At 43.8% G+C, this 27,667-nt stretch overlaps 1 protein-coding gene across 2 annotated transcripts in view; it reads right to left on the bottom strand.

Moving 5' to 3' along the window:
- Positions 1–27,667, bottom strand: part of cd276 (CD276 molecule) — a 331,746-nt gene that overhangs the window by 48,788 nt on the left and 255,291 nt on the right. For both annotated transcript variants that reach the window (XM_052042581.1, XM_052042583.1), the window contains exon 6: positions 10,714–10,749. In XM_052042581.1, coding sequence (XP_051898541.1) covers positions 10,714–10,749 — 36 coding nt within the window. The remainder of the gene's footprint in view (positions 1–10,713; positions 10,750–27,667) is intronic.

Below are 27,667 nucleotides of genomic sequence, written 5' to 3'. Positions count from 1 at the left end.
TCCTGTTGTAAAATAAGACAACCTTCTACACTATCCACAATACCTCCAACCTTTGTGTCATCCGCAAACTTATTAACCCATCCCTCCACTTCCTCATCCAAATCATTTATAAAAATCACAAAGAGCAGGGTCCCAGAACAGATCCCTGTGGAACACCACTTGTCACCAACTTCCAGGCAGAATACTCTCCATCTACTACCACCCTCTGCCTTCTGTGGGTAAGCCCATTCTAAATCCACACAGCCATGTCTCCATGGATCCCATGCCTCATGACTTTCTGGATGAGCCTACCATGGGGAATCTTGTCAAATGCTTTACTAAAGTCCATATACACCACGTCCACTGCTCTACCTTCATCTTTTTGTTCTGTCACCTCCTTGAAAGACTCAATTAGGCTCGTGAGGCATGACCTGCCCCTCGCAAAGCCATGCTGACTATCCCTAATAAGACTATGCTTCTCCAAATGCTCATAAATCCTGCCCCCAAGAATCCTCTCCAACAGTTTGCCCACCACTGACGTAACACTGGTCTATAATTCCCAGGATTATCCCTATTACCTTTCTTGAACAAGGGAACAACATTTGCCATCCTCCAATCCTCTGGTACCACTCCTGTGGCCAGTGAGGATGCAAATATCATCGTCAACGCCCCAGCAATCTCTTCCCTTGCCTTCAGTAGTAACCTGGGGTATATCCTGTCCGGTCCCGGGGACTTATCTATCCTAATGTTTTTCAGAAGCTCCAACACTGCCTCTTTCTTAAACTCAACATGTTCCAGCACATTAGCCTGTTCTACGCTGACCTCACATTTGTCAAAATCCCTCTCCCTGGTGAACACTAAAGCAAAGTATTCATTAAGGACCTCCTCTACCTCCTCCACTCCAGGCACGTTTCCCCCTTTATCCTTGAGCGGTCCTACCCTCACTCTAGTCATCCTCCTATTCCACACATACGTGTAGAACGCCTTGGGGTTTTCCTTGATTCTACTCACCAAGGCCTTCTCAGGTCCCCTGCTGGCTCTCCTAAGTCGCTTCTTAAGCTCCTTCCTGGCTACCTTATAATTCTCAAGAACCCTGCCTGATTTTTGCTTCCTAAAGCTTAAGTATGCTTCTATCTTCCTCTTGACTAAATATTTCACCTCTCTTGTCAACCATGGTTCCTTTACCTGACCATCCTTTCCCTGCCTCAGTCATACTTCATCTGATGACGCCTTTTTTTTTTTAACCTGCCGCCCTTCAACCCTTACCAGTGACGTCCGTGACTATGGTTTTGAAGTATGGGGTAGGAATATCAGAGGGGATTTGAGGAAGAATTCTTTCACTCAGTGTGTGGTTGAAATATGGAACAGGCTGGCTGAGGAGATGATAGAGGCAGGTACCGTCACAGTACTGAAGAAGTACTTAGATGACCTCTTGTGTAGCGGTTAGCGTAATGCTATTACAGCGCCAGCGACCCGGGTTCAATTCCCACCGCTGTCTGTAAGGAGTTTGTACGTTCCTCCCATGTCTGTCTGGGTTTCCTCAGTGTGCTCTGGTTTCCTCCCACATTCCAAAGACGTATGGGTTAAGAAGTTGTGGGCATGCTATGTTGGCACCGGAAGAGTGGCGACACTTGCGGGCTGCCCCCAGCACATTCTCAGTAATGCAAAAAGATGCATTTCACTGTGTGTTTCAACGTACATGTGACTAATAAATAAATCTTATCTTATCTTAAATGGCATGGCATTGGAGGCTACAGATGGAGTCCTGGGAAGTAGGATTAGTGTAGATAGATCCTTGATGGTAGGAACCTACATGGTGGGTCAAAGGGCCTGTTCCCATGCCGCATGACTCTCTGACTCCATAATTCCATCCTTATTCTCCCACCGCCCGCCTACACGAGGGGTAATTTACACCTACCAGAACAGCTTTGGGATGTGGAAGGAAATCAGAGCACCTGGAGGAAATCTGTGAAGAGACCCCAAACAGACAACACCAGAGTTCAGTATTGAACCTGCGTCACTGGAAGCAGAGGCTGACCACCTGTGCTACTATTCCACCCTCGTGTCCAAACCTGCCGATCAATAAAATCACAACATGGACAGGAGAAAGTTGTGGAGATGCATCACCATTGAGTCACACAATGTAACAGTGTTCAAATTATAAATTGGGGCCACACATTACGCTATTGCTGCTATTAATATAGGTGCCAGGCCTTGCCAGATTTCAATCCAATCCAGTTAATGGAAGGGTTGGCTTATCATTTCTTCACAGTTCAGTGTGTCTTCCTCTCTTCACTCACAGACCATTGAAAATGAAAGAAGCAAACAGTAAATAGCAAGGATCTTATAAGCTTTAAGTTAATCTTTGGATTTTAAAAGCATATCAATAAAAATTATACTGACTCACACACACACTCTGCAGTTCAAAGAGTTCCATTAACAGGAAGCTGAATTTCATTTCTGCTCTGAAGCTTTTGAAAGGTTTAAGTCGGACTTTTCCAGTTGACATAATGAGGAAAAAATGCAAATAAATAAATGAGTTCAAATTCACTACTGATAACTTGGCGGTGAAAATGTTATTTGCCACTCGATGCTTGCTAACTGACTTATCCAATTAACCTCGGAGCTCTTGATTTCCTCCGCTTGGGATACTGTCATAATTCCTTCAAAAGATCCAATTGTGTACACATGCATGTAATTGTCACTGGTTAGAATGGATTATTCAATCACATCTTATTGGTACACTGACACTCAACCGACTGAAAGGCCAGTTGAGTCACTTGGTGAATATATTGACGATTCAAGAGGTGTTGTCAAAAAGCTCTGCAGGCCGGACATCAACTCCAAACCTCTCCCTGGCAACTGCCTGTGGCTGAACCAGACTGCTCATTATGTTGGTGGTAAATGTGACACAGAGCTGAACTTCAGACTACACATCCCACACCATCTGTTTCCACCTCCATAAGATCATCCAGCTTTGGTCCTGTCTCAATGCATTCGCTGCTCAAACTTTCACCCATGACATTGTCACCCCTCGTCCTGGCCAAAGGTCCGTGTTCTACCCTCCATAAATCTGAAGTAATGCAAAGTCTCTTCCATCACATCCCCCGATGCTTGCCGACTTACAGTGACTCCAGTTGAAAGCACACGGTCTTTTTGAATGCAATCGGTCTTTTTGAATGCAATCGGTCTTTTTGAATGCACACGGTCTTTTTGAATGCAATCGGTCTTTTTGAATGCACACGGTCTTTTTGAATGCAATCGGTCTTTTTGAATGCACGCGGTCTTTTTGAATGCACGCGGTCTTTTTGAATGCACACGGTCTTTTTCCCAGGGAAAGGGAATCAAAAACTATTGAGGGCACAGGTTTAAGGTGAGAGGGGAGAGGTTTAATGGAAACAAGAGGGGTAACTTTTTGGCACAAAGGGTGGTCAGTATATGGAATGAGCTGCCAGAAGAAGTGGTTGAGGAAGGTACATTAACAACATTTAAAATGCACTTGAACATGTAGACAGACGGGAAAGGTTTAGAAGGTTAAGGGCCAAATGCAGGCAAATGGGACTAGCTTAGACGGGCATCATGGTCAGCATGGACCAGTTGGGCTGAAGGGCCTGTTTCCATGCTGTATTACTCTATAACTCTATAGCATCTCAATATTAAAATTCATAGAACCCTAGAATCGAACAGCGCAGAAACGAGCCCTTATGTTCCACCTCATCCATCCCATTTGCCTGCATCAGGTCTGTATTCCCCGACGCCTTTCCCATCGTAGTACCTGTCCAAATGCCCTTTAAATGTTTTATTTGTATCTGCCTCCTCCAACTCCTCTGTCAACTCGTTCCAGATGACCACCACCCTCTGTGTGAAAAACTTCCCCCTCAGATCTCCTTTAAACCTTGCCTCTCACCTTAAACCTCTGCCCTCTCATTCTAAACTCCCCTGCCCTGGGAAAATCCTATCTAAGCCCCTCATAATTTTGTTGCTTCCTAATCAACCATCCAGAAGGACAAGAACGGCAAGAATTCCAACAATTTGATCCCTTACATTTGTGAACAACTATACAGATTTAGCAAAGCAAGATGGAAACATTGGTGAAGATCAGTCAAAGCTGCAGATGCTGGAATTCTGAAATAAAAACATAAAATGCTGGAAACACTCAGCAGGTCAGGCAGCATCTGTGGAAAGAGAGAGTTAATGTTTTAGCTCAAAGAGACTTCATAACGTGGCTACTTTTGTAACAGTCATTCTCAAGCTGAAAGTTGCATCACAGGTGGATAGTTAAGAAAGCTTATGGGGTGTTAGCTTTCATAAGTCGAGGGATCAAGTTTAAGAGCCGTGAGGTAATGATGCAGCTCTTCAAAACTCTGGTTAGATCACACTTAGAGTACTGTGTCCAGTTCTGGTCGCCTCATTATAGGAAGGATGTGGAAGCGTTGGAAAGGGTGCAGAGGAGATTTACCAGGATGCTGCCTGGTTTAGAGAGTATGCATTATGAAGAGAGACTAAGGGAGCTAGGGCTTTACTCTTTGGAGAGAAGGAGGATGAGAGGAGACATGATAGAGGTGTACAAAATATTAAGAGGGATAGACAGAGTGGACAGCCAGTGCACCAGTGCTCAATACAAGAGGGCATGGCTTTAAAGTAATGGGTGGGAAGTTCAAGGGAGATATCAGAGGAAGGTTTTTTTACCCAGAGAGTAGTTGGGGCACGGAATGCGCTGCCTGGGGCGGTGGTGGAGGTAGTTACATTGGTCAAATTCAAGAGATTGCTAGATAAGCATATGGAGGAATCTAAAATAGAGGGATATGTGGGAGGAAGGGGTTAGATAGTCTGAGGCGAGGTTTAAAGGTTGGCACAGCATTGTGGGCCGATGGGCCTGTATTGTGCTGTACTATTCTATGTTCTAATGGGCAAGCTCAGAATTATCCCCTAAAGGGGAAATTTGCACACTGTATGTCAAAGTGAAATGCAGTAACACAGCACAACAATTAGGTCGCACAACAGTACATACACGGGCACACTTCTAGCTGCAGGTTCCCCTCCAAGTTTCACACAATTGTATTTGGGAATATATCTACATTCCATCAGAATGGTGCATGGAGCAGTCTCACACACTCACAGGGGTGTAACTCCTGGGACTCCCTCCCTGACAGCACAGTGAGAGCAACTTCACCAGATGGATTACACGTTCAAAAAGATAGCTCTCTCTCTCAAGGTCAGTTAGGGATGGGCAATAAATGCTGGTGATGGTCATAGCTGTGAAATGGTTAAAAAATAAACATATAAAAAATTTAAGGAGTAGTTCACTATTAGTGATCAACTCCATGAAATAACAAACTACAGGTGAATAATCTTAATTGAATCCTCAATGTATCCATCCTCCACGGCTGTTGGCTGACCCAATGTACATTTCCATCATTTTCAAGCTTTATTTCCGATGGTGAGATGTGAGGATTTCACCAGTTCCAAGAAAAATGCGGTAAAGTTTATGGTTTAACACCCGTGGTGCAGAACTTGAGGGAAGTTGGGTACAAAGTGACCCACAAACTCATGTTAACAATGAGAAGCTGTGCAGTTTGTAAACTGGGCTTGCTGGCATTCTGCCCCCCCCCTTTCTGATACACTCTTCTATCGTTCACCATACTGGGGTTAGCAGGTCAGCAACAATCCATACACAACATAACAAGGTCTCCTATTCTGCTGGTGCTGCACATCCCATGGTATGGTGAGAAGCCCTCTTCATATTAAAGGACCTGGCTAGATCTTTAGAATCACTTAAAGTGTAGGTGGATAAATTTCTGAAAGATCAGGGGAATGGGCACAGAAGAGAAGTTGAGGCTTGGGGTAGATCAGCCATGATCACATTGAATGGCAGGGCAGGCTTGAGGACCCAGGTGGCCTACTCCTGCTCCTGTTTCCTTATGTCCTTGTGACCTCAAGGGAAAAGTTACAGAATTATCAAAGCAAAAATACAAAGGCAGTTCTACTGTCATGGGCTTGTTAGTCTGGGTTTTCTACAGAGACAGGATGACCACCTTTGAGCTTGGCCACAGAATATTCCAGATGGAGATCACTGAGGAAGTTAAAGATGTTTCACCTGCTTCCTCACACAAAACAGTATTCTAAAGAAGATATTTTAAGCTTTGCAAGACTGCCAAGGTTGGTGTACTCGCACTTTTCTGAATTGGCTAATGTTGTCTAACAAGGTATAGCATTTCACTGTAAGGTTAATACAGTGCTGTTGAAAATGACCAGCGCCTTGTTATGTTTGAGTCCATTACCATGTACAAAGGCACACCTGTGGGTCAGGAACAAAATCCACACAACTACTATGAGAAATGTGCCAAACATCTGACAGCAAGTGCTGGCAACATTAATGGTGCACACTCACACGGTGCACAATCATATGATGTACACACACATTGCACATTCAGACATTTATACTGTTCACACTCACATGATACACAATTGCACGGTACACACATGCTTATACAGTGCACACTCGCACACTGCCAGTGAGGGGCTGTTAATGGAGCACTTGAATGCCGCAATTCATCCTTCAGATTCTCTGTGGTCTTTTGGATGAACAGCTACTTTGTGGCCTCAGCAGCTCAGTCGTCCCCAGGGGTCTGCTCCCACAGATCCTTTACCAGGCTGAGCAAACATCCAATAGTCACCAAGAGTTGGTAAAGATCCTGAATGGACTGGAGAATAACACTGAATCATGATCACCTGACCAGCCCATTGAAATCACAAAATATAGACCCAGACGATCACCAAACAGTTGGTGATGTTCTATCAAGTACCAGTTATCTCCAGCAGCTAGTAACAGTACTGATGGGCTGAATGGTGTCAGTTTGTGGAGGAAACTCCTATGGCACTATTGACCCATCACATCGAAGTCCTGAGCCAGTTCAACAGCCAGCTGGTCAATGAAAGAGTGGGGGCAAATGATCCAAAGCTTTGATTTTAAGGAATTTCTTCAAGGAGGAGGAGGAGCTAGAAAGGATTACAGAAGGAATTCTAGAGTTTAGGTCCCAGCTACAGATATTGAATAATTATATTCAGGAATGACCAGAATCAGAGGAGGGCAGAGATGTTGACTATGCCAGGGCTGACGAAGGAGAAAGGGAGAGAGGGAGAGGGAGGGAGGGAGGGGGGGGAGGGGGGGAGAGAGAGAGAGATAGAGGGAGAGATACATATGTATATATAAAAATATATACACACACACACACACACACACACACACACATACATAGATGCATAGATACATACTCTATATATATATGAGCTGGAGTGGATGGTGTTGAACACATTGAGAACTTTTAAAATCAAGGCATTCCCAGAACAGTGGGAGACAAGTGCAAGGGTGATGGATGAATCACCTTCAACCTCTCAACCTCTCAATGCGTTTTAGAGCTAATGAAGATTTTTGCTTGGAAGAACAGTCACTTTTGCAATGTAGAAGGGCCCTCCTCCCCTCACTGGCTGACAGAGGAGGGTATGTAGGACACCTGACAGGGTGAGCGATGAATGAGCTAGCAGAGCTTTGACAGTCCTCAAGTTTATGGCTAGGTTATGTTGATAGGGCGAGATGACTTGCAGCTTGCAGCACCTCTCTCAGCAGCAGATACCTTTGCATTCAGGAAAGTAGTTAGCATTCAAACAATGAATGGGTTTTAACTTAATTGCATCCAGCAATGCTGTTTATAGGCACTTGATCATGTTTGGCCTGTGTTGAAAGCTTCAAGCTTTCACCTTGTGCTTTGACATGTCCATTGTGGTGTTGGATACCAAGTGACTTTTGTGAAGGCCAGAAGTAAAGATTTAAGTAATCTTTTAAATAAAGAAATAAAGATTAAATGAAGATTTCATTTATATAGCACCTCTCGCATCTCTTTCAGGACATCCCCAAATGCTTTACAGCCAATCAAGTACTCTGTAGTCACTGTTAGAATGTAACATACACAGTAAACAGCAAGCTGTCCCAGAAAGGAATATGAATTAAGTGCTTGCAGAGACAAAGTGAAACCAATGCTTCTCCTGCCCTGCCTGCCATTGGCTTAACGCAGATCAAAAATCATCCACAGAGTGAACTGATACATTTTGCATTGTTTGTCTAACCCTGTGCAGAGTTGTCACTTGTTAACCAGCGTGAGTCATTAAACAACTGTGACCTTTGGAGACAACTACTGTCAGCTTTCCTTTAACAAGAGGCTTACATTTTCATCTACAGAACAGCGTATTAGCTCCCAAGATCCTACATAACAAAATTTGGCAGACAAGATAAATATTTAATGAGAAACACTAGTATGAGGCAATGATCAATTGAGGATTACAGCTTTATGACAAGTACCAAGCAAGCTTTTCTCCAGTAATCTACTCTGTCAATCTTGAATAAGGAATCGTATTTTAAATCCAGAAATATGCACATATAATCTTACAAAGTTAACATCTGCTAATAAATGATAAAAACCCAGATTCCTTGTCTGTATTTTCTATATGGATAATTTTATTATATTTTAATGTGCCAAATTCAGTTGGTTTTCTAATCATTGCATCATTTGATTTATCTTTTCTTTTGCTTTGAAACTGAAATTGTCCCCTTCTCTAGTCACTGAAAACATATCCAAAAAATCTCCACTAATAGCTACTCCAGTGAAATTGCGAGTGGATTCTTTAAGAATGAAGTAAATTAACATTTAGAATGCTGACAATATACATGAGCTCAAGGAAATCATCTCACAATATAATTATTTTCTTAAAGTTAGGGGTGAGCCGCATAATGTTAGCCATCAAACTGATTTGATTCAATGAATGTTATAGCACATCGATGTTGGGTGTGTAATGAATATCTTGGAGAGAATATCACCAACTGCAGTGCATAGTGCCAACAGGGGGAGGAGACCCCAGGGAGATTGGAACTAAGGGGCACTGTTTAAAAATCAGAGGCAAGTGTTTCAGGTGTGAGGGAACTCCACTATACAAGAAAGGTGGTAGAAGTTGCAATTCTTCTTCAAATGGTAACCAATGATAGCTCAATTGTTAATTGTAAATCAAAAATTCATAAATTATGAACATATCAATCAGGAGTAAGCCTTTAAGCCTATTCTACCAATTAATAAAATCAATTGCAAACTTATCTCCAAATTCCTTCCTGCTCTTGGGCAGGCATGGTAGTGTAGCGGTTAGCGTAACGCTATTACAGTGCCAGTGACCCAGGTTCAATTCCAGCCGCTGACTGTAAGGAGTTTGTACGTTCTCCCCGTGTCTGAGTGGGTTTCCTCCGGGTGCTCCGGTTTCCTCCCACATTCCAAACCCGTATGGGTTAGGAAGTTGTGGGCATGCTATGTTGGCGCAGGAAGCGTGGCGACACTTGCGGATTGCCCCTGAACACTCTATGCAAGAGGTGCATTTCACTGTGTGTTTTGATGCACATGTGACTAATAAAGAAATCTTATCTTGTCCCAGTAACTTTTCACCCCATGGCTTATCAAAAATGCATCTGTCTCTGCCTTACAAATATTCAAAGACTCTACCTCCACCACCAACCCTTGATCTTCCAATTCTCTATGCAGCTAATGAAGTATTTATTTTTTGTAGTGTAGGAAGGGGAACAATTGTTTGAAGGACATGGGCATTTGAAATCTAATAATGGTGGCAGCCACAGAACAGGGGATAAGGAAACTGACTTCATTTTGAGACCATTCTAATAACCTTAATGTCAAACAGCGACTGACCTTACCAAATTGTGCTGCACGTGATAAACAGTAACGTGGGTGTGGTGTCTCCAAGACACCTATGCATGGTATGTCATCATATCTTTGGCAGGTTCAAAAGCAGTTCACATACTCTGCACTACTTATCATGTGGTAAATTTCTTAATTCAGCAATGCATTTCATGCAATTTGCAAAATCCCAAGGGTTGCACAGTAGCGCATCAACTGCCTCACTGTGCCAGCAACCTGAGTTCAGTCCTGACCTCAAGTGCTGTCTGTGTGGAGTTTGAACATTCAAGTTCAAGTTTATTGTCATGGGCAAACATACACAGGGTAAAAGTGCCAGGAAAATGTGCTTTTCGCAGCAGCAGCACAGTACGTTACAAACACGACAAACATCAATTATATAAACTTAAATTGACATAAATTACACCTAACTTACACGACAAAGTAAACAAAAAGCAAACACAACAACATTCGTGCAAGATAAGGGAAATACAATCTGAGGTAGTGTTAGGGAGGTGGGTTCACGAACCTGACGGTAGTGGGGAAGAAGCTGTTGTTAAACCTTGAGGTGTGTGCCTGATGGCAGCATCGAGAAGAGGGCATGGCCCGGATGGTGGGGGTCCTTAATGATATGGGTGCTCCCTGTGATGGCGTTGGTTCCCCCCCCTCCCCCCCCCCAGGTGCTCCGGTTTCCTCCCACATCCCAAAGACATGCGAGCTAGTCGGATAATGGGCTGCTGTAAATTTGGGCTGCTGTAAATTGCCCCGGTGGATGGTAGAATCTGGGTGGGGGGCGTGGGGGGGGGAGGGGTTTGATGGGAGTGTGGAGAGAGTAAAATGGGATTAGTGCAGAATTGGGTGCTTAATGGTCAGTGTGGACTCATTGGGCTGAAGGGCCTGTTCTGTGCTGTATAACTCTTGTGACTGAGGTGGTGTTCTGAAGTGTGGCTCCATAATATCCCATGCAATGTGGCACACACAATGTTACTGCTGTTACTTGCTAACATACCTGTCCTTGCTTCTGCATCCCCTTCCACACCGTCCTCTGCAATTAAACAGATAAACCTTGTTAAACATGGATGTCCGAGAAGAGTCAATCAAACTGAAAATTAGTGCCCATGTACAATAATCCACTGTCACTGGGTCCTGGCATTGAATGGATAGTTACTGAGTTCTATTCCACATGTCCAAACACAGGAAATAAATATTTGCATTTATATAGCACCTCCCGCATCCCTTTCAGGACATCCCCAAATGCTTTACAGCGATTTGCATTTATATAGCTGCTCCCGCATCCCTTTTAGGACATCCCCAAATGCTTTACAGCTAATCAAGTACTCTGTTGTCACAAGCGACTGCAGATGCTGGAATCTGGACCATTACATGAGGTGCTGGAGGAACTCAGCGGGTCAGGCAGCATCGATGGAGCGAAATGGACAGTCAATATTTCGGGTCGAGACCCTTCATCCAGTCCTGATGAAGGGTCTCGGCCCAAAACGTCGACTGTCCATTTCCCTCCATCGATGCTGCCTGACCCGCTGAGTTCCTCCAGCAGCTCATGTGTTGTGTAAGTACTCTGTAGTTACTGCTATAATGAAATGCACACAATGCAAGTAAAGGCTAAATACACGTTCAGTTAATGTCCAAACCTTTTGTCGGAGGTGAGGCTGCAAAGATAGGGGCAATTCTGCTTATTTACACAGAAACATCTTTCCTTTCTGCAGTTAAACAGACTGCATAGCATTGGGGTCTTATTCAAGAGGGCATAGAGAACATAGAACATAGAGCAGTACAGCCTAGGATGTTGTGCCGATTTATACTAAATATCCTCCTCCTGTGTATCATCCATATCCCTCCATTCCCTTTATATTCACATCTCTACCTAAAAGCCACCAAACTGCCTGCTTCCACTACTACCCCTGGTAACCCATTCCAGGCACCTACCACTCCCTGTGTAAAAATTTACCCTTACATCACCTTTAAACTTCCCCCCTTTAACCTTAAACGCCTGTCCTCTGGTGCTTTACATTTCTACTCTGGGGAACAGATTCTGACTGTCTACCCTATCTACGCCTCTCATCATTTTAAATACCTCTATCAGGTCTCCCCTCAGGCTCCGAGGCTCTAAGCGAATGACATTGCAGGCAGTTCAGGAAAGGCTCACTTGGTTGATTCCTGTGATGAAGGCCTTGACATTGGAAGAACAATTGATACTCATTGCAGTTTGGAAGAGTGAGAGGTGATTCTGAAGGGGCTCGTCATGATAGATGGTGAGGGATTCCCTCCCATGTGGGAACCTAGAGTCAGGGGATTTTCAGAAGAAGGAGATACCCATGAAAGACAAGAGAGATGAGGAATTCCTCCACTTGGAGGATTGGGAATCTTTGGAATTCTCTGCCCGAAGGAGATGTGGAGGCAGAGTCGCTGAGTATACTTATAGAGGAGATAGATGGATTTTTAGGGGAATCTAAGGTTATGGGGGAACAGGGAGGAGAATGGAGAATGGGAAGATGAATAGCTTACAGTGGAGTACAGTACGGCTCCTATTTGTTCCGTTCTACAATAGATGTGTTACCCAAGGTTAAATTAAGTGTCACTTCTACTTGAATGTTCATCAGCTCTGAAGGTGGAAAAGAAGCTGTTGAAGAACAAGTGTCAATTAATGTTGGTTCACTTGGAAGCCATATGTTGCTGGGTAAGGAGAGATAAGCCAGCCAATTGTTTTCAATGATCCAGCTGTAAATATCTTCATCATTAGACTTCACAATTTCTTCATTACTGAGCATTTATTGCACAGCGCACTGCACATTCAGTAGAAATGGCTCGTAAACACACGAGCCATTCTACTGAAATATAGTCACTTCTACGTTGTTCAATAAATGATGGCGAAGAAAGAATTAACAACACTTAAAAGCTATCTGGAACACACTAATAGGAAATAACACAATATCCGGGAGCTAAATCAGTAATGCGATACACTGGCCCATTACTTCATGCTTATTTCTTATTTCTTTATGACATAGGAGGCCATTTGGTCCATCGAGTTAATGTTGGCTCTCGGAGCAATCCCATAAATCCCATTGCCCCACTAACCTAATCCCTCACACAAACTCATTCACTCTCCCCTGACACTCCCACCACCCACCTCCACGAGGGGTAATTTGCTGCAGTCAATTAACCTACCAACTCGCACATCTTTGGGATGTGGAATGAACCCAGAGCACCCGGAGGAAACCCACACAGTCACAGGGAGAACATGCAGACTCCACACAGACCGCACCGTGAGGTCAGGATTGAACCAAAGTCACTGCAGCTTTGAGACTACCTGCAGTGTTACTGTGCCACCCAATGTCTTATTTATTAATATCAGGGCCAAAATAACTGGTCTCTTAGTTTCACCTTGTAGGAACCTAACAAGCCTGTTAACCTCTGGAAGTTGACCCAGAACTGCATATATTTCAATTTCCCATTATTGTTATCTGTTGTGGCACCACCCATACTACACCAAACCCAAAGTGATCAGCATCTAATGACTAATGCAAATTCGAAAAACTAACTGGATGTATCTGGGAGGAGATATGTATATGAAGGATAAAGAAGAGAAGAATCTGCTGATAAGAGCCAAACGAAGAGTGACGAGGAACAAAGTGAGATGGCACTTTAAAATGAGGTGCAAAACTAGTGAAACTACAACACAGGACTGCATGCTTGCTAAGTAGTAGAAACAGCAAGTTAGAAACAGCAAAGTGGTCTCACCAGTAACTATACCTCCGTCCAATTACTGATCTCATTGCAGGATTCTGAAGTCATGCCAAAAACGGCCGTAATGGTGGTAAAAAGGTAAACAACTAACAGGGGGATGAGGTTGTAAAATGTAACTAGAGATGCCTGCACTATAATCTGCAAAGGGGATGATTTCTATCAACCCCTCCTGAGCTCCCCAAAATCACTGAAGCCAATCTTCAGCCGATTCAGTCCATTCCTAATTTCAGAGGATGGCTGAGAGTGGTGAATAGAGCAATAGCTGTGGAACCCCAACAACAACCTGACTACAGTACTGAAAAATTTGTACCCCAGTACTAGCTGTGCCTCTTGACAAGTTATAACGGTGTGTGTGCAACACTGGCATCTACACAACCATGTGAAAAATTAGAGAAACAAAGGACCGCAGATGCTGGAAAAATACAATGATGCTGGAGGAACTCAGCAGGCCAGGCAGTATCTGTGGAGAAAAACAGCCGGTAAACGTTTTGGGTCAGTACCCTTCTCCAGGGCAGGCACGGTAGTGTAGCAGTTAGCGTAACGCTATTACAGCGCCAGCGACCCAGGTTCATTTCCGGCCACTGTCTGTAAGGAGATTGTACGTTCTCCCCGTGTCTGCGTGGGTGTCCTCCGGGTGCTCCAGTGTCCTCCCACACCCCAAAGACGTACAGGTTAGGAAGTTGTGGGCATGCTATGTTGGCACTGGAAGCGTGGCGACACTTGTGGGCTGCCCCCAGAACACTCTACGCAAAAGATGCATTTCACTGTGTGTTTCAATGTACATGTGACTAATAAGGAGATCTTAATCTTATCCAGGACTCCCTGACAAATCTAATCTGGCTAATTACTGTCCCATTAAAATGCTCTCAATAATCAGCCAGGTAATGGCACATGTAGCCATTATTTTCAAAGTACTCTTCCTCACCTAAAGCATGGTGATACTCATTTGGCTTTCACCAGGACCACGTGGCTCTTGACCTAATTACACACTTAGTCCAAGCATACTAAATTCCGAAATTGTACTGCACTGCCTCCAGAAGGCGGCATCTATCATTAAGGATCCCCAACATCCAGTTGATGCCCTCCTCTCGCTGCTACTGTCTGGCAGGAGGTACAGAGGCCTAAAGTCCCACACCCACAGCTACTTTCCTACAACCATCAGGTCCTTAAACCGATCTGCACAAGCCTAACCCTACCTCAGCAACGGAACACTATGGACCACCTCTTGCACTATCAAGGATTTGTCTCTGATTGTGTCTTTTTGTTTTGCGCTAAGACCTTGCTTTTGCACACTCTTTTTTCATTCTATGTTATTTCTTTATGCATAATTTATCGATAATTTATATTCTGTGTGCTATCTGAACCTACGTGCCTGTGATGCTGCTGCAAGGAAGTTTTTCATTGTAGCTGTATCTCACCGTACTTGTGCAAATGACAACAAACTCGACGACTTGGCTTGGCTGCAAGATGTTGAAACAGCACTTGTCTGGTGTGATAGTGAAGAGCTTTGGAAATGCAAGCCAGTGAAAATCAGTGGGAAAACACTCCAATGACTGGACTCATACCTAACACATGGGAAGTCTTGGAGGTCAATCATCCCCGTCGCTGGAGATCATTGCAAGAGTTCCTCAAGGGATTATCCTAGGACCAGCTGTAAGAACACTAAAAATCTGAACAGGACTAGGCTACGTGGCTCTTTGAATCTGCCCAGTCATTCAGTGAAATCGAGGCCGATCCAATCTTGTTCTCAACACCACTTTCTTGCTCTCTCCCAATGCCCCTTCACTCCCTTGCAGTTCAAATGTGTGTCACTCTACACCTTCAATATATTCAATGACTCCGTCCCCAGAACTCTCTCGGGTGAAAAAATCCAAAACTTCACGACCCTCTGAGAGAGGAAATTCCCCCTCATCTCCATCTGAAATGGGTGACAGCTTATTCTGAATGTATGCCTCCTAATTCTAGATAGCCCAAGGGGAAACATGTTCTCAGTGCCCACAACGTCAACACCATCAGAATGTTGAACCTTTCAATAAGATCACCTCTAATTTATTAAATAGTATAGGCCCAATCTACTCATTCTTTCTTATATGTCAACCCCATTCATCCAGCAATTTAAACCCATGAACGTTCTCTGCACTGCCTCCAATGCAAGCACATCTTCCTTAAATATGGAAACCAAACTGTCCATAGGACTCCAGATGCAGTCTCTCCAGTGCCCTGTAAAACTGGATTAAAATGTTCCTACCTTTATACTCCATACCCATACAATTAAGCTCAACATTCTTCTCTCTTAGCCTTCCTAATTAATTGCTGTACTTGCATACTCAATTTTTTTGCTTCATAAACTAGAATCCCCAGATCCCTTTATACCAGAACATTTTGTAGTCTCCCTCCATTTAATTAATAACTTATTTTCTCATTCTTTCTTCCAAAATAGGTAATATTACACTTTCCAACATTTCACCCTGTCTTCCAACGTGTTACCCACTCAGTTAACATATCCATATCCCTTTGCAGAATCATTGTGGCCTTCTCAAAACTTGTTAACCCACTTCCCCCTCCACCTCCATCATGAGCTGGCTTCATCCAAGACATTAATATAGTTTATAAATATTTAAGTCCCCAGCACTGATCCCTGTAGCATCCCACTAATTACTGAATATCAATGTGAAGGTGACCCATTTATCCTCTGGTAGTTAGCCGCACCCAAATCTATGCTAATTTATCACCACAACCCTATGCACTCTTATCAGATTCTTAATCTTCCAGATTATATTGGACCAACTACTTCAATATGGTGGCAACAACATCAGAATATTCATTTCTGATTCTCCAAGTCTTTTCCATCATCAATAAATAAAGAGTATGATTGATGGAATATTCTCCAAACATCCTAACGGTACTCAAAATGCTCACTACCATCAAGAACAAAACAGCCTGTTCGACTGGGACATCATCCAACTGTTAAACATTCACTCCCTCCACAAGCAATGCACCGAGCAACGCACCGTGACTGTAATTTATATTATTTACAAAATGCACTGCATCAACTGGCCAAAGCTTCAATTGCATCTCCCAGAGCTGTGTACTCCAATATCACAAGAGTATCAAGCCCATGGAAACACCACTCTCTCCAGGTTCCCCTACAAGTCAAGTCACCTGCAAATATATCGACATTCCTTCACCACCAAGGGCTGGAGCTTCCAGGCCAAAGAAAAGTGTAAGAATAACTTCATCATGGGGATTGCAGCAGCTCAAGAATGTGGCTAATGACCACCTTCTCGAGGGGGCAAAGTAGTGGGCACAGAACGATGGCCTTGTCATCAACTTCCCACAAAGGAGGAAACTAACCGGAGTCACGTATGGAATATAAAAGTTGGCACGTGTGAACCTGACTGAATGAACTTCCATGTACCCTCTTCTACTTGACCCACTTTATCCATGAATTCACATCTTATTTCCTGGATCCTCCCAGCCACAACCTCAGATTTAAGCTCCCAACATATTGAAACCCATCCAAGGTCTCGCCCTGCCTATCTCTGCATCCTCTCTAGACACAAGATAAAGGGGCTGGTCATTTAAAACGGAGAGGGTGGTGAATCTCTGGAATTCTTCACCCCAGAGAGCTGTGGACACAAGATTGTCGTAAGTATTAACAGTGAAGGTGCATAAATTTTTGGAAGATCAGAGAACTGAGGAACTTGAGGATCTGGCACAGAAGAGGCCAGCATGGATCAGCCATTAAATGGTGGGGCAGGCTCGAGGGGCCTGGTAGCCTACCCCTGTTCCTTCTATCTTGTGTTCCCTCCTTCGCTTTCCCTGAGCTCTCTGTCCCCTAACTTCATTCTGCTCCTCCTTCCATTTACACCAACACTGCTGGTCATGTCTTTCAGCTGCTCCCTCCCACTCTCCTTCAATACTTCACGGTCCCTCTCTTTTTTCCACCTTAACGTCCTTGATTGGCCCCGGTGGTATTACGGCTGTGGTAGCACGGATTACGCTCCTGGAGCCACAGAGAGCAGCCCAGAGACATGAGTTCAAGATCCAGCACTGCAGCTGGGGAATTTAAATTCAAGTAATTAAATACGTCTGGAATTAATGGCACATGAAACCACTGAATGTGGTAAGAACTCACCTGGTTCATTAATGTCCTTCATGGAAGTAAGTCTGCTGTCCTTACCTGGTCTGGTCTATATGTGACACCAGATCCTGTTACAGATGGATCTAGAGTCACATATCTTCTATATAGGGGTAATTAGGGATGGACAATAAATGCTGCTGTTGAAAATGAGATCCATGTTTCCATGTGCTAGTAAAAAACTTAATGCAAGCTCAAGTGATGCCTCAAGAAGGCAACATCCATCACCAAAGATCTCCACCATCCAGGCCACGCCATCTTCTCGTAGCTACCATCAGGCAGGAGGTACAGAAGCCTGAAGTCCCACACCACCAAATTCAACAACAGTTACTTCCCTTCAGCTATTCAGTGCTTGAACCAACTGACACAGCCCTAATAATTACAGTTTAGCAACACCATGACCACTTTGATCACTTTGCACTAAAACGGACTTTTGTTTTGTTCTAGTTGTGTTCTTTCTTGTAAAAGTGTATAATTTATGTTTAATTTATGTTTTTCTTGTGAATGTTGTGTATCTGATGCTATGTGCCTGTGATGCTGCTGCTAGTAAGTTTTTCATTGCACCTGTATGTACATGTACTTGTGCAGATGGCAATAAATTCGACTTTGACTATGACTTTGCAGTGATGAGCAGGTCATCTTTAGCATACCTTGCAAACCTGGAGTGGTACCACCCACAGGTTCCTTGTTGGATTCGACTGTTTAATATACAGTATATCTTTTCTTTTAGGTAATTTTTACATGTATGGTGTTTAATACACCTCAAGTGGCTGTACAAGGTATAATTACTTCTTAGTTGATTGGTTCATCCATCAGGTGAATACGTGTTTTCTCATTGGTTGATTTTGCCACAGGTATCTAATAGATTTTCTGATTGGACTATTGTTATCTAAGGAGTACCTCTTATCTCTGGTATAAAAGGAGTCGTTTTTTTATTAATCGCTCTCTTTGTCTCTTCCCCCAACCGGCCCTAGCTCACTTTAGTTCCTTTGTCTCGGCTCATCTCCCAGTAGTAAAGCTGGTGCCATGTGCTCTGTGACTGTTTCCTTGTTTTAAACTTTTCCAATAAAACTTTGCAAAGCACCAAGTTGTTTCCAATTCACTCCTGGACTCCTGAAAGAACCTGCGGATTCAAAAATAACCAGATCCAACAACCTCCAAACCACTTGCTGACACGACATAGACACGTCACTGTTCCTGGAACTCCTTCCCAACTGCATTGCAGAAGCATCTTCACCACAAGGATAGCATAGGTTCAAGAAGGTGACTCATCCCTTGGTCTCTCAAAAGGAATAATGAGGGGTAATAACTACAGGCAACAGCCATTAGAGGAGTTTAAAAACAGTAGAAAAAGTGGGTTTGCTATTTGGGCAGAAGCCATTTGCAAAAACTGAACACAATCAACCCATCCGCATCTAAAATGCTAAATATTTATTCTCTTAGACTTTGACAGTCTAGGGGCATAATTTTAGAAGTTTCAAATGTTGCACATTCCCAGGGCCCTATCTAGAACATAATTGGTGTTTTACATTTCATGGCTTGGAAGTTTGGATCAATAGAAAGCAAAGTCTAATTGCTGCCTTGTCAAACTTGAGCTGTTAAAATGAACTCCTTCAACCTGATGGTGTAGTTGAGAAGCCAAGCATTTCAGCCAATTTCAGCAGTGCTAACAGGATATTGACAATCAGCTGAATGATTGTAATGAACTGGGTCGGAGATTGGAAGATGTTTAGTCAGGCACCAATCAGCTGAGTGCAGCACAGGAAGCAGAACTGCAATATATTTCATGACAGAGTAAATAAAGAAAAGCATTAGCAGAAGGGTTGAGGGCCAAGCACCACAGATTTAAGGCAAGAGAACCAAAGTAAACACAAGGGTCGGCTTTCTTGTGCAGTGATTATAATCTGGAGTGTATTGAGTGATAAAAACAGGTTCACATGAAGACAAGAAAGTAGCAGGAGTTGGCCACTGAAGCCTATCCCACATTCGATATGATTATAGCTGATCTACACTGGCCTCAACTCCTCCTCTGTGCCAGTTCCCATTAGCCCTCAATTCCTTGATCTTCAAATGCTTATTCATCTCCACCTTGAATAGATTGAGTGATTTGTCCTCCACCACCTTAGGGGCAAAGAATTCCAGAGATTCAATCATGGTTTTCCAAAAGGAATTGGAGGGAACAACTCTCCATTTGCTCTGGATTGTTTGTTGCATTGGAGGAAGCAAACCAGGTTTATGAAGAGAAAAGGTGACCTTGATTGCTCTTTCAAAGAAACAGAGCAGGCTCGATTGATCCAACAGTCTCATGCCATCCCTGTGTTACAAACACCCGACTACATACGAAGAAGCTCCCATATTTTTAAATACAAAAGTCCGACGTACGTACATACATTTGCTTCTACGAACGGCAGAACTCGTTTCCTCTCTCTCTCCACTTTTAGTAGTTGTTCTTTCTTATCAGTCTTATGTGCTTTTGATGCCAATCATTCCTTGGAGGTATGGTTACCATATCAAGTGATTTTTGTGTATTTTTCCGACTTAGAGACAAAATTAACTTATGGACGTCTGTAAAAACGGAACCCGTTTGTTACTCGTGTACTATCAGTAACATTTCTATGATTCTTTCAAATATATCTCCACATATATTATAAGCAATCTTTGATCCAAATATGCTTAAGTACAAAAATCTAACTATGAGATTGGGGAAATTTAATTAAAGGACAGATCCCTCAAAGTTGCTGCTCAAGGTGATAGGGCTGTTAAGAAGGTGTATGGTGTGCTGGGCTTCATCAGTCGGAGGATTGAGTTCAAGAGCCACGAGGTAATGTTGCAGCTCTGTAAAACTCTGGTTAGACCACACTTAAGAGTACAGTGTTCAGCTCTGGTCACCTCATTATAGGAAGGATGTGGAAGCATTAGAGGGGGTGTAGAGGAGATTTATCAGGATGCTACCTGGATTAGAGAACATGTCTTATGAGAAAAGATTGAACGAGCGAGGGCTTTTCACTTCGGAGCAACGCAGGATGAGAGGCAACTTGATGGAGGTGTATAAGATGATGAGAGGCATAGGTAGAGTGGACAGCCAGCACCTTTTCCCCAAGGCGGCAATGGCCAATACCAAAGGACATCAGTTTAAGGTCAGAGGAGGAAAGTTTAGGGGAGATGTCAGAGGTAGGTTTTTTTTCCACACAGAGACTGGTGGGTGCCTGGAACGCACTGCCCGGGCTGATACAATAGGGACATTTAAGAAACTTTTAGACAGGCACATGGATATAAGGAAAATGGAGAGTTATGGGTTGTGTGGGAGGGAAGGGTTAGATTGATCGTGGAGTAGGTTTATATAGGTCGGCACAACATCGTGGGCCACAGGGCCCGTACTGTGCTGTACTGTTCTATGTTCTATGACGGCACAGTGGGCACCTAGTATAGCCACTGCCTCACAAAACCAAAGACCCTGGTTCAATCCTGCCCTCCGGTGCTGTCTGTGTGGAGTTTGCACGTTCTACCTGTGGCTGCATGGTGCTCCAGCTTCCTCCCACATCCCAACGACATGCAGGTTGTAAGGTCAATTGGCCACCACAAATAATCCCTCATGTGTAGGTGAGTGGTAGAATCTGGGGGAGCTGATGAGAATGTGGGAAGAATAAAAAAAATAAGGGCCAGCGAAGGATCAGTGCAAGTGGGTGTTTGATGGTCGGCACGGACTCAGACCTGTTTCTGTGCTCTCTCTCTCTATCATTATATGATTTATGAAAGAATTTGATGAAGTAATTAAGTAGGAATCATCCCCATGGTGAAACAGTTGGTAACCAAAGGAAGAAATTTAAAGCAATACGCAAAAAATGCTGGAGGAACTCAGCAGGTCAGGCAGCATCTATGGAGGGAAAGAAACAGTTGACATTTCGAGCCGAGACCCTTCATCAGGACTCCTGATGAAGGGTCTCAACCCCGAAACGTCGACTGCATTTTGCATATTGCTCCAGCACTTTTTGCGTATTGCTCCAGATTCCAGCATCTGCAGAATTTCTTGTGTCTCCGAAGAAATTTAAAGTAGCAAAAGAGTACTGGAGGAGAATGTTAGAAGAGTAACAGTGAGTTGTTAAGATCCTGAATGTGCTGCGTGAAAGAACAGTGAGATCACTTAAACATTAATATCCGTAACAGAGTTTGGAGAAAGGAGAAAACTGAAGAGCTATGGGGGAAGAGCAGGGCACTGGAACAGCTCAGATTCAGATTAGTTTATTGTCATATACACCAGGGTGCAATGAAATTCCTTGCTTGTGTGAAGCTCACAGAGTAAACAGTGCACATGGTAAGAATAAATACAATAAATACAGCAACGAGCACAAAAGCAAAGGAATGGTGCAATGTACAGTGGTGCAATCTGAAGTAGTGCAGAAAGAAATGCTAAAGTGACAATAACGGAAGAGGTAGAATTAAGGGTTTGAGAAGGTGGCAGCACCACTGGGAAGGGGGTGTGAGAGAGGTGATTGGTTTAGAGGTCTGACAGCAGTGGGGAGGAAGCTGTTCTTGAGTCTGGTCATCTGTGCTTTCAAGCTCCTGTATCTTCTCCCAGAGAAAAGGGAATGGCCAGTGTTGGAGGCATAAAAGGACAATACTGTTAGCCTTCCTGATGCAATGGATGGTGAAGATGGACTGGATGGAATGAGCCTGTTATGGACTGGTCAGAGGTGGACTTTCAAGAAGCTGGCTTAAGCACGTGAGCCAAAGAGCCTCCTTGTAAAATGGAACATCTTCTGATTCTAGAAATGTTGCTCAGTTATCCACTTTTTGAATGCTCACTGGGAGACAGCTTGTCCATTTAGAAACGAGTTGCTGTTTGCTTGCTGAATCAATGAGGAAATAAGTAAGGATATAAAGATGAGTCTATACTGAATTCACAGCCAGGCTTTCTGGAAACTGCAATTCGCATGCATTTAACAGGGCTGTATTACACTACTGACCTTCCCTTTACAGTGCTACATGCCCCTTTTGCCCTTGAGTATTATGTAGCTTCTTTAACTGCCCATGTTTTCAACAGAAAAGGTGATATATAACGCTGGAGGAGAAACCTGGAAAAGAGGCGGCTGATTTTATAGATGAGATTTCAAAAGAGTATCTGTAAACTGTATTAAACTGGACCAAACAAAGATCAAGGGGTTGCAGATTTAATCTGACACAAATCTAGTTTAGAACTGATGTTAATAAGTTCTTCATCACCGCGAGCAATCAGCACTTGCAGGTTATTACAGGAAGGGAATATTGTGAACTCATTGAGTCATAGAGTAACACAGCATGGAAAAAGGACCTTCGGCCCAACTCGTCCATGCTGGCCAAGATACCCGTCTAAGATAGTCCCATTTGCACACGTTTGGATCATATGCCTCTAAACCTTTCCTATCCATGTACCTGTCCAAGTGTCTTTGATATGTTGTTATCGTACCTGCCTCAACCACTTCCTCTGGCAGCTCGTTCTGCATTCGCACCACCCTCTGTGTGAAGAGGTTGCCCCTCAGGTCCCGTTTAAATCTTTCCCTTCTCACCACCTTAAACCTATGCCCTCTAGCTTTTGATTCTCTTTCCCTGGGAAGAAGACTGCCTGCATTTATCCTGTCTATGGCTCTCGTGATTTTATATAACTCTATAAGGTCACCAATGAATAAAGTCTGAGCCTGCCCAATCTCTCCCTGCAACTCAGGCCCTCAAGTCCTGGCAACATTCTCGTAAATCTTCTTTGCACTCTTTCCAGCTTAATGGCTTCTTTCCTCCAACAGGGTAACCAAAACTGTACACAATACTCCAAATGTGGCCTCACCAATGTCTTGTACAACTGAAACATATTGTCCCAACTCCTGCACTCAATGCCCTGAGTGATGAAGGCCATGGGTGCATGGTCACTTACATTTGGAGGATACCACCCCTCCCAAATTCATCGTCTACAAATCCAACCCTCCACTGCATTAACAACTGCCAAGGATACCCGATTCCCACTGAGGTTTATTCCATCCCATCCCTGATGACCAAGGCAAGTCCAACTACCGATCCTAACTCTTCCCCCCGCTACCACCCATCTGCAGAAGCTGACCCTGACTGCTCCAACCCATCAATCAACAACAATGCACAACACTCCCCCTCACCACTCTACCCATCCTTGGGCATCTTCTTCCCCTTGACCAAGCCCTAACCCCAGACCTACCTTATTTCCTTCGCGTGCTTGAACTATGTTAAGGAAAAGCTTCCAGTGCCCAATATACGTCCAACATCGCTGAGCCTCAGCAAACACTGAAGTTCCCGATGGTGGCTGCACAAACAAAATGTTCACTGTCTGCTCCTGAACCCTCTAACTAACCCACCTCCAGTGTTATGGGGGCAGCCCGCAAGTGTCGCCACGCTTCCAGCGCCAACATGCCCACAACTTCCTAACCTGTACGTCTTTGGAATGTGGGAGGAAACCGGAGCACCCGGAGGAAACCCACGCAGACACGGGGAGAACGTACAAGCTCCTCACAGACAGTGGCTGGAATTGAACCCGGGTCGCTGGTGCTGTAAAGCGTTACACTAACCGCTACACTACTGTGCCTGCCCTTCTATCATTTCCACTCTTCCATCTTTTAACTGTCCTGTTTCAACTCTTTGAAGTGGCATGATACCACAAATAACAGATCACTTTTCCTGCTTCCTGAAGTTGATTGATTATGCACAGAGAAAAAAAAGAATTTGCATTCATATTGGAGGTCAAGAATAGAATACTGCAGATGTTGGAAATCTGAATTAAAAACAAGAGAATGCTAGAAATACTCATCTGGTCAAGCAGCGTCTGTGGAGAGAGAAACCGAGTTACCGTTAAAAGTCTGTGAATAGTCATTGAAACATTAACCCTGCTTCACCCTCCACTGATGCTGCCTGGCCAGCTGATTATTTCCACCATGTTCTCCTCACACTACATACACGTAGAACTTCATACAACCTCAGGGATCCCAAGTACAAATAGACAAGGATTGAGATACACAGCAGGTCAGGCAGCATCTGTGGATATTGTCTCTAGTATGTGGGTGAGTTGTAGAATCTGAGGGGTAGCTGATGGGAATGTGGGGAGGAAAGATTATAGAGAAAGTGTGGGGAATTGGGATTCCCCTGTGAGTTAGCACGGTCCTGATGCCATATGGAGATGCTGTTCCCAAAGCTTATGTTGGACAATTGGAACAGTGTAAGACACCAAAGACAGAGTGGTTGGTGGGACGGAGAACTAATGTGCCAGTTCTCCCAGAGATCCCATAGAGCTTTACAGCCAATGAAATGTAATCAATGCTGCAGTGTAGGAATTGCAACAGCAAAAAGGTGCACGGCAAGGCTTTCAATGTGCTAAAGATGAGGTTGGTGTCCAGAGGAGTATAAAAGTAGAACGTTACTTGAAATATGGTTGGTGGACAAGGGCTCAGAAATTAGTCAGAAAGACCAATGATCCGATCACTATCTGTAACACAATCATCTTCCTCAGTAAATACATTTTCAAAAGGAACACTGCATGAGGAATGGTATCCTAGTGTCATACCGCATGGAAAAAAGCCCTCTGGCCCATCGAGTCCAGGCCAACCATCAAGCACCCATCCACACCAATCCCATTTTAATCTCCTCACATTCCCATCGATTTCCCCAGATTCTACCACTCACCTCCACACAAGGGACAATTTACAGTTAACCTGCAGAAATTCCATTGGGGATGCAGGGTGACTAGAAGTAACCAGAGTTTTGAATTTCACTATTGCTACATTTTGGCTCTGAAAGGTTCACAGATTTGACTTACTCAAGAGTTTCAGTCACATAACACTGAGAAGGAAACTGCCCTGCCAGACAATAAACATGAAAAAACATTTTAAAGCAACTAAACATATTTATAGATAATCAGTTGATCTGTAACCTACCTCTCTCCCTCACAGCTGTTCCTCTCCATTGAGATGAATAGAGGTGCTAGTCCCAAGCCAGGACGAATAGACTCATAGAGAGATACACCACAGAAACAGGCCCTTCAGCCCACTGAGTCAATGCTGACCATCAACCACCTATATACACTAATCCTACAATAATCCACAACTGGTTTCAGTAACCCGATTTCCTGGCATCACCATTGGGAAACTGTGGAAGTCCAAGGCCCACCAATGGATTTCACGAGGATTCCAACACAGGAACATATTTGGGAAATCCCCAGTGATCAACTGTATGGACACTCGGGAGATCAGTGTTCACATGTACTTGTCCTGAACTTGTACCTGGTAATGGGAGCCGGAAGTGATCAGTCCCATGTGGAACTATCAGCCTTCCCATGGAAAATGAAAGGAAAGCTGCCGTAACACTGCACATTGCACATTCTTTAAATGGACTCGGGTGTCAGCTGAGCCTTCATTGTTCAGTCTCCTGTCTCTGAATCAAAAACGTGTGGGGTCAAGCCCCTCTCCAGAACTTCAATACAACATTTAGATTGACACTTCCAGTGAAGTCCTGAGGAAGTCAAGTCGAGTTTATTGTCACGTGCACAAGTACAGTAAGGTACAGGTATCATGAAAAACCTGCTTGCAGCAGCATCACAGGCAGGTAGATTCAGACAACACACAAAACACAAGTTATCAAATGTAGTATTAAGGGTGCTGTTGAAAAGCCATTAAAAACAGAGGCTTTACCACCCCTTAACGTTCTCAATCTTCTAGTTTGAGAAAGTGCAGAATTGTATCCAGGATGATATGTTCAACAGCAACACACAAAAGTGCTGGAGGAACTCAGTGGGTCATAGAACATAGAAGAGTACAGCACAGAACAGGCCCTTTGGTCCACAATGTTGTGCAAACATAGCTATTCCCTCCTACCTACAGAATGCCCATATCCCTCCATTTTCCTCTCATTCATGTGCTCATCCAAGCCCCTCTTAAAAGCCCCCAATCACCTCCACCACTTTATCAGGCAACGCATTCCAGGCCACCAGTCTCTGAGTAAAAAACTTACCCCTCACATCTGTTCTGAACCACTCTGTACTAACTCAATGTAACTGCACTGTGTAATGAATTGGCCTTTACGATCGGTATGCAAGGCAAGTTTTTCTCTATACCTTGGTACAAGTGACAATAATAAACCAATACCAATACCCCCTCTCACCTTAAATGCATACCCTCTGGTATTGGATCGCTCAATAATGGGAAAAAGATATTGCTTGTCCACCCTATCTATGCCCCTCATAATTTTATACACTTCCAACAGATCACCCCTCAGCCTCCACTGCTCCAGAGAAAAGAGCCCAAGTTTGTCCAACCTCTCTGGCAGCATCACTGGAGGGAAATGGACAATCAACGATTCGGGTCAAGTGGACCAGTCCTGATGAAGGGTCTCGACCTGAAACGTTGACTGTCCAATTGCCCCCGTAGATGCTGCCTGACCCACCGACTTCCTCCACTGTCGGTGTGTTGCTCCAGTTTCTAGCATCTGCAGTCTCTTGTGCCTCTAATATAATCAATGTCTTGAAACCAGATTATCTGGTCAAAACCGTGTTGCTTGTTTGTGGGAGCTTGCGGTGCACACATTTTCCATTGTGTTTCCCACAGTACAACAGTGACTGCCCTTAAATGGGTGTGTGAAGTTCATTGTGATCTCCCAAGATCATGAAAGGTTTGATTATAAACATACGGTCTTTCTTTCATTATCCAAAGCGGGTCACAATAAATGGATTATGGTTGGAAACGTAAAAGTAGATAAGAAGAATTTTCTCCCACACTCACTGCAATTACTTTGATCATAAAAAGACTCAAAAACAATTAGAACTTCCACAACTGGCCTTTGCTAGTTTATACAAGAAAGTCTTCAGAACTGGAAGGCCAAAGGCTGCAACCATGGAAACGCACAAAGAAAAGTTTGGTTCAAATCCAGTGATGTTATTTTCATGTTATTTAAGGCAGAAGTTAATGTCCTTTCACTATTGGATTCCTGCACAGTGGCTGAACAGCAAAGGAAGTAATGACAATAAAATACATTGGGTATTGCTTTTGTGACCTTACTGCTCTTACTTTCTCCCTGACCA

Source organism: Pristis pectinata, chromosome 32, assembly GCF_009764475.1.
Source record: "Pristis pectinata isolate sPriPec2 chromosome 32, sPriPec2.1.pri, whole genome shotgun sequence".
In the NCBI taxonomy this organism is placed as follows: domain Eukaryota; kingdom Metazoa; phylum Chordata; class Chondrichthyes; order Rhinopristiformes; family Pristidae; genus Pristis; species Pristis pectinata.
Note: the sequence above shows the minus strand (reverse complement) of the source record. Positions and strands in the feature narration are given on the sequence as shown.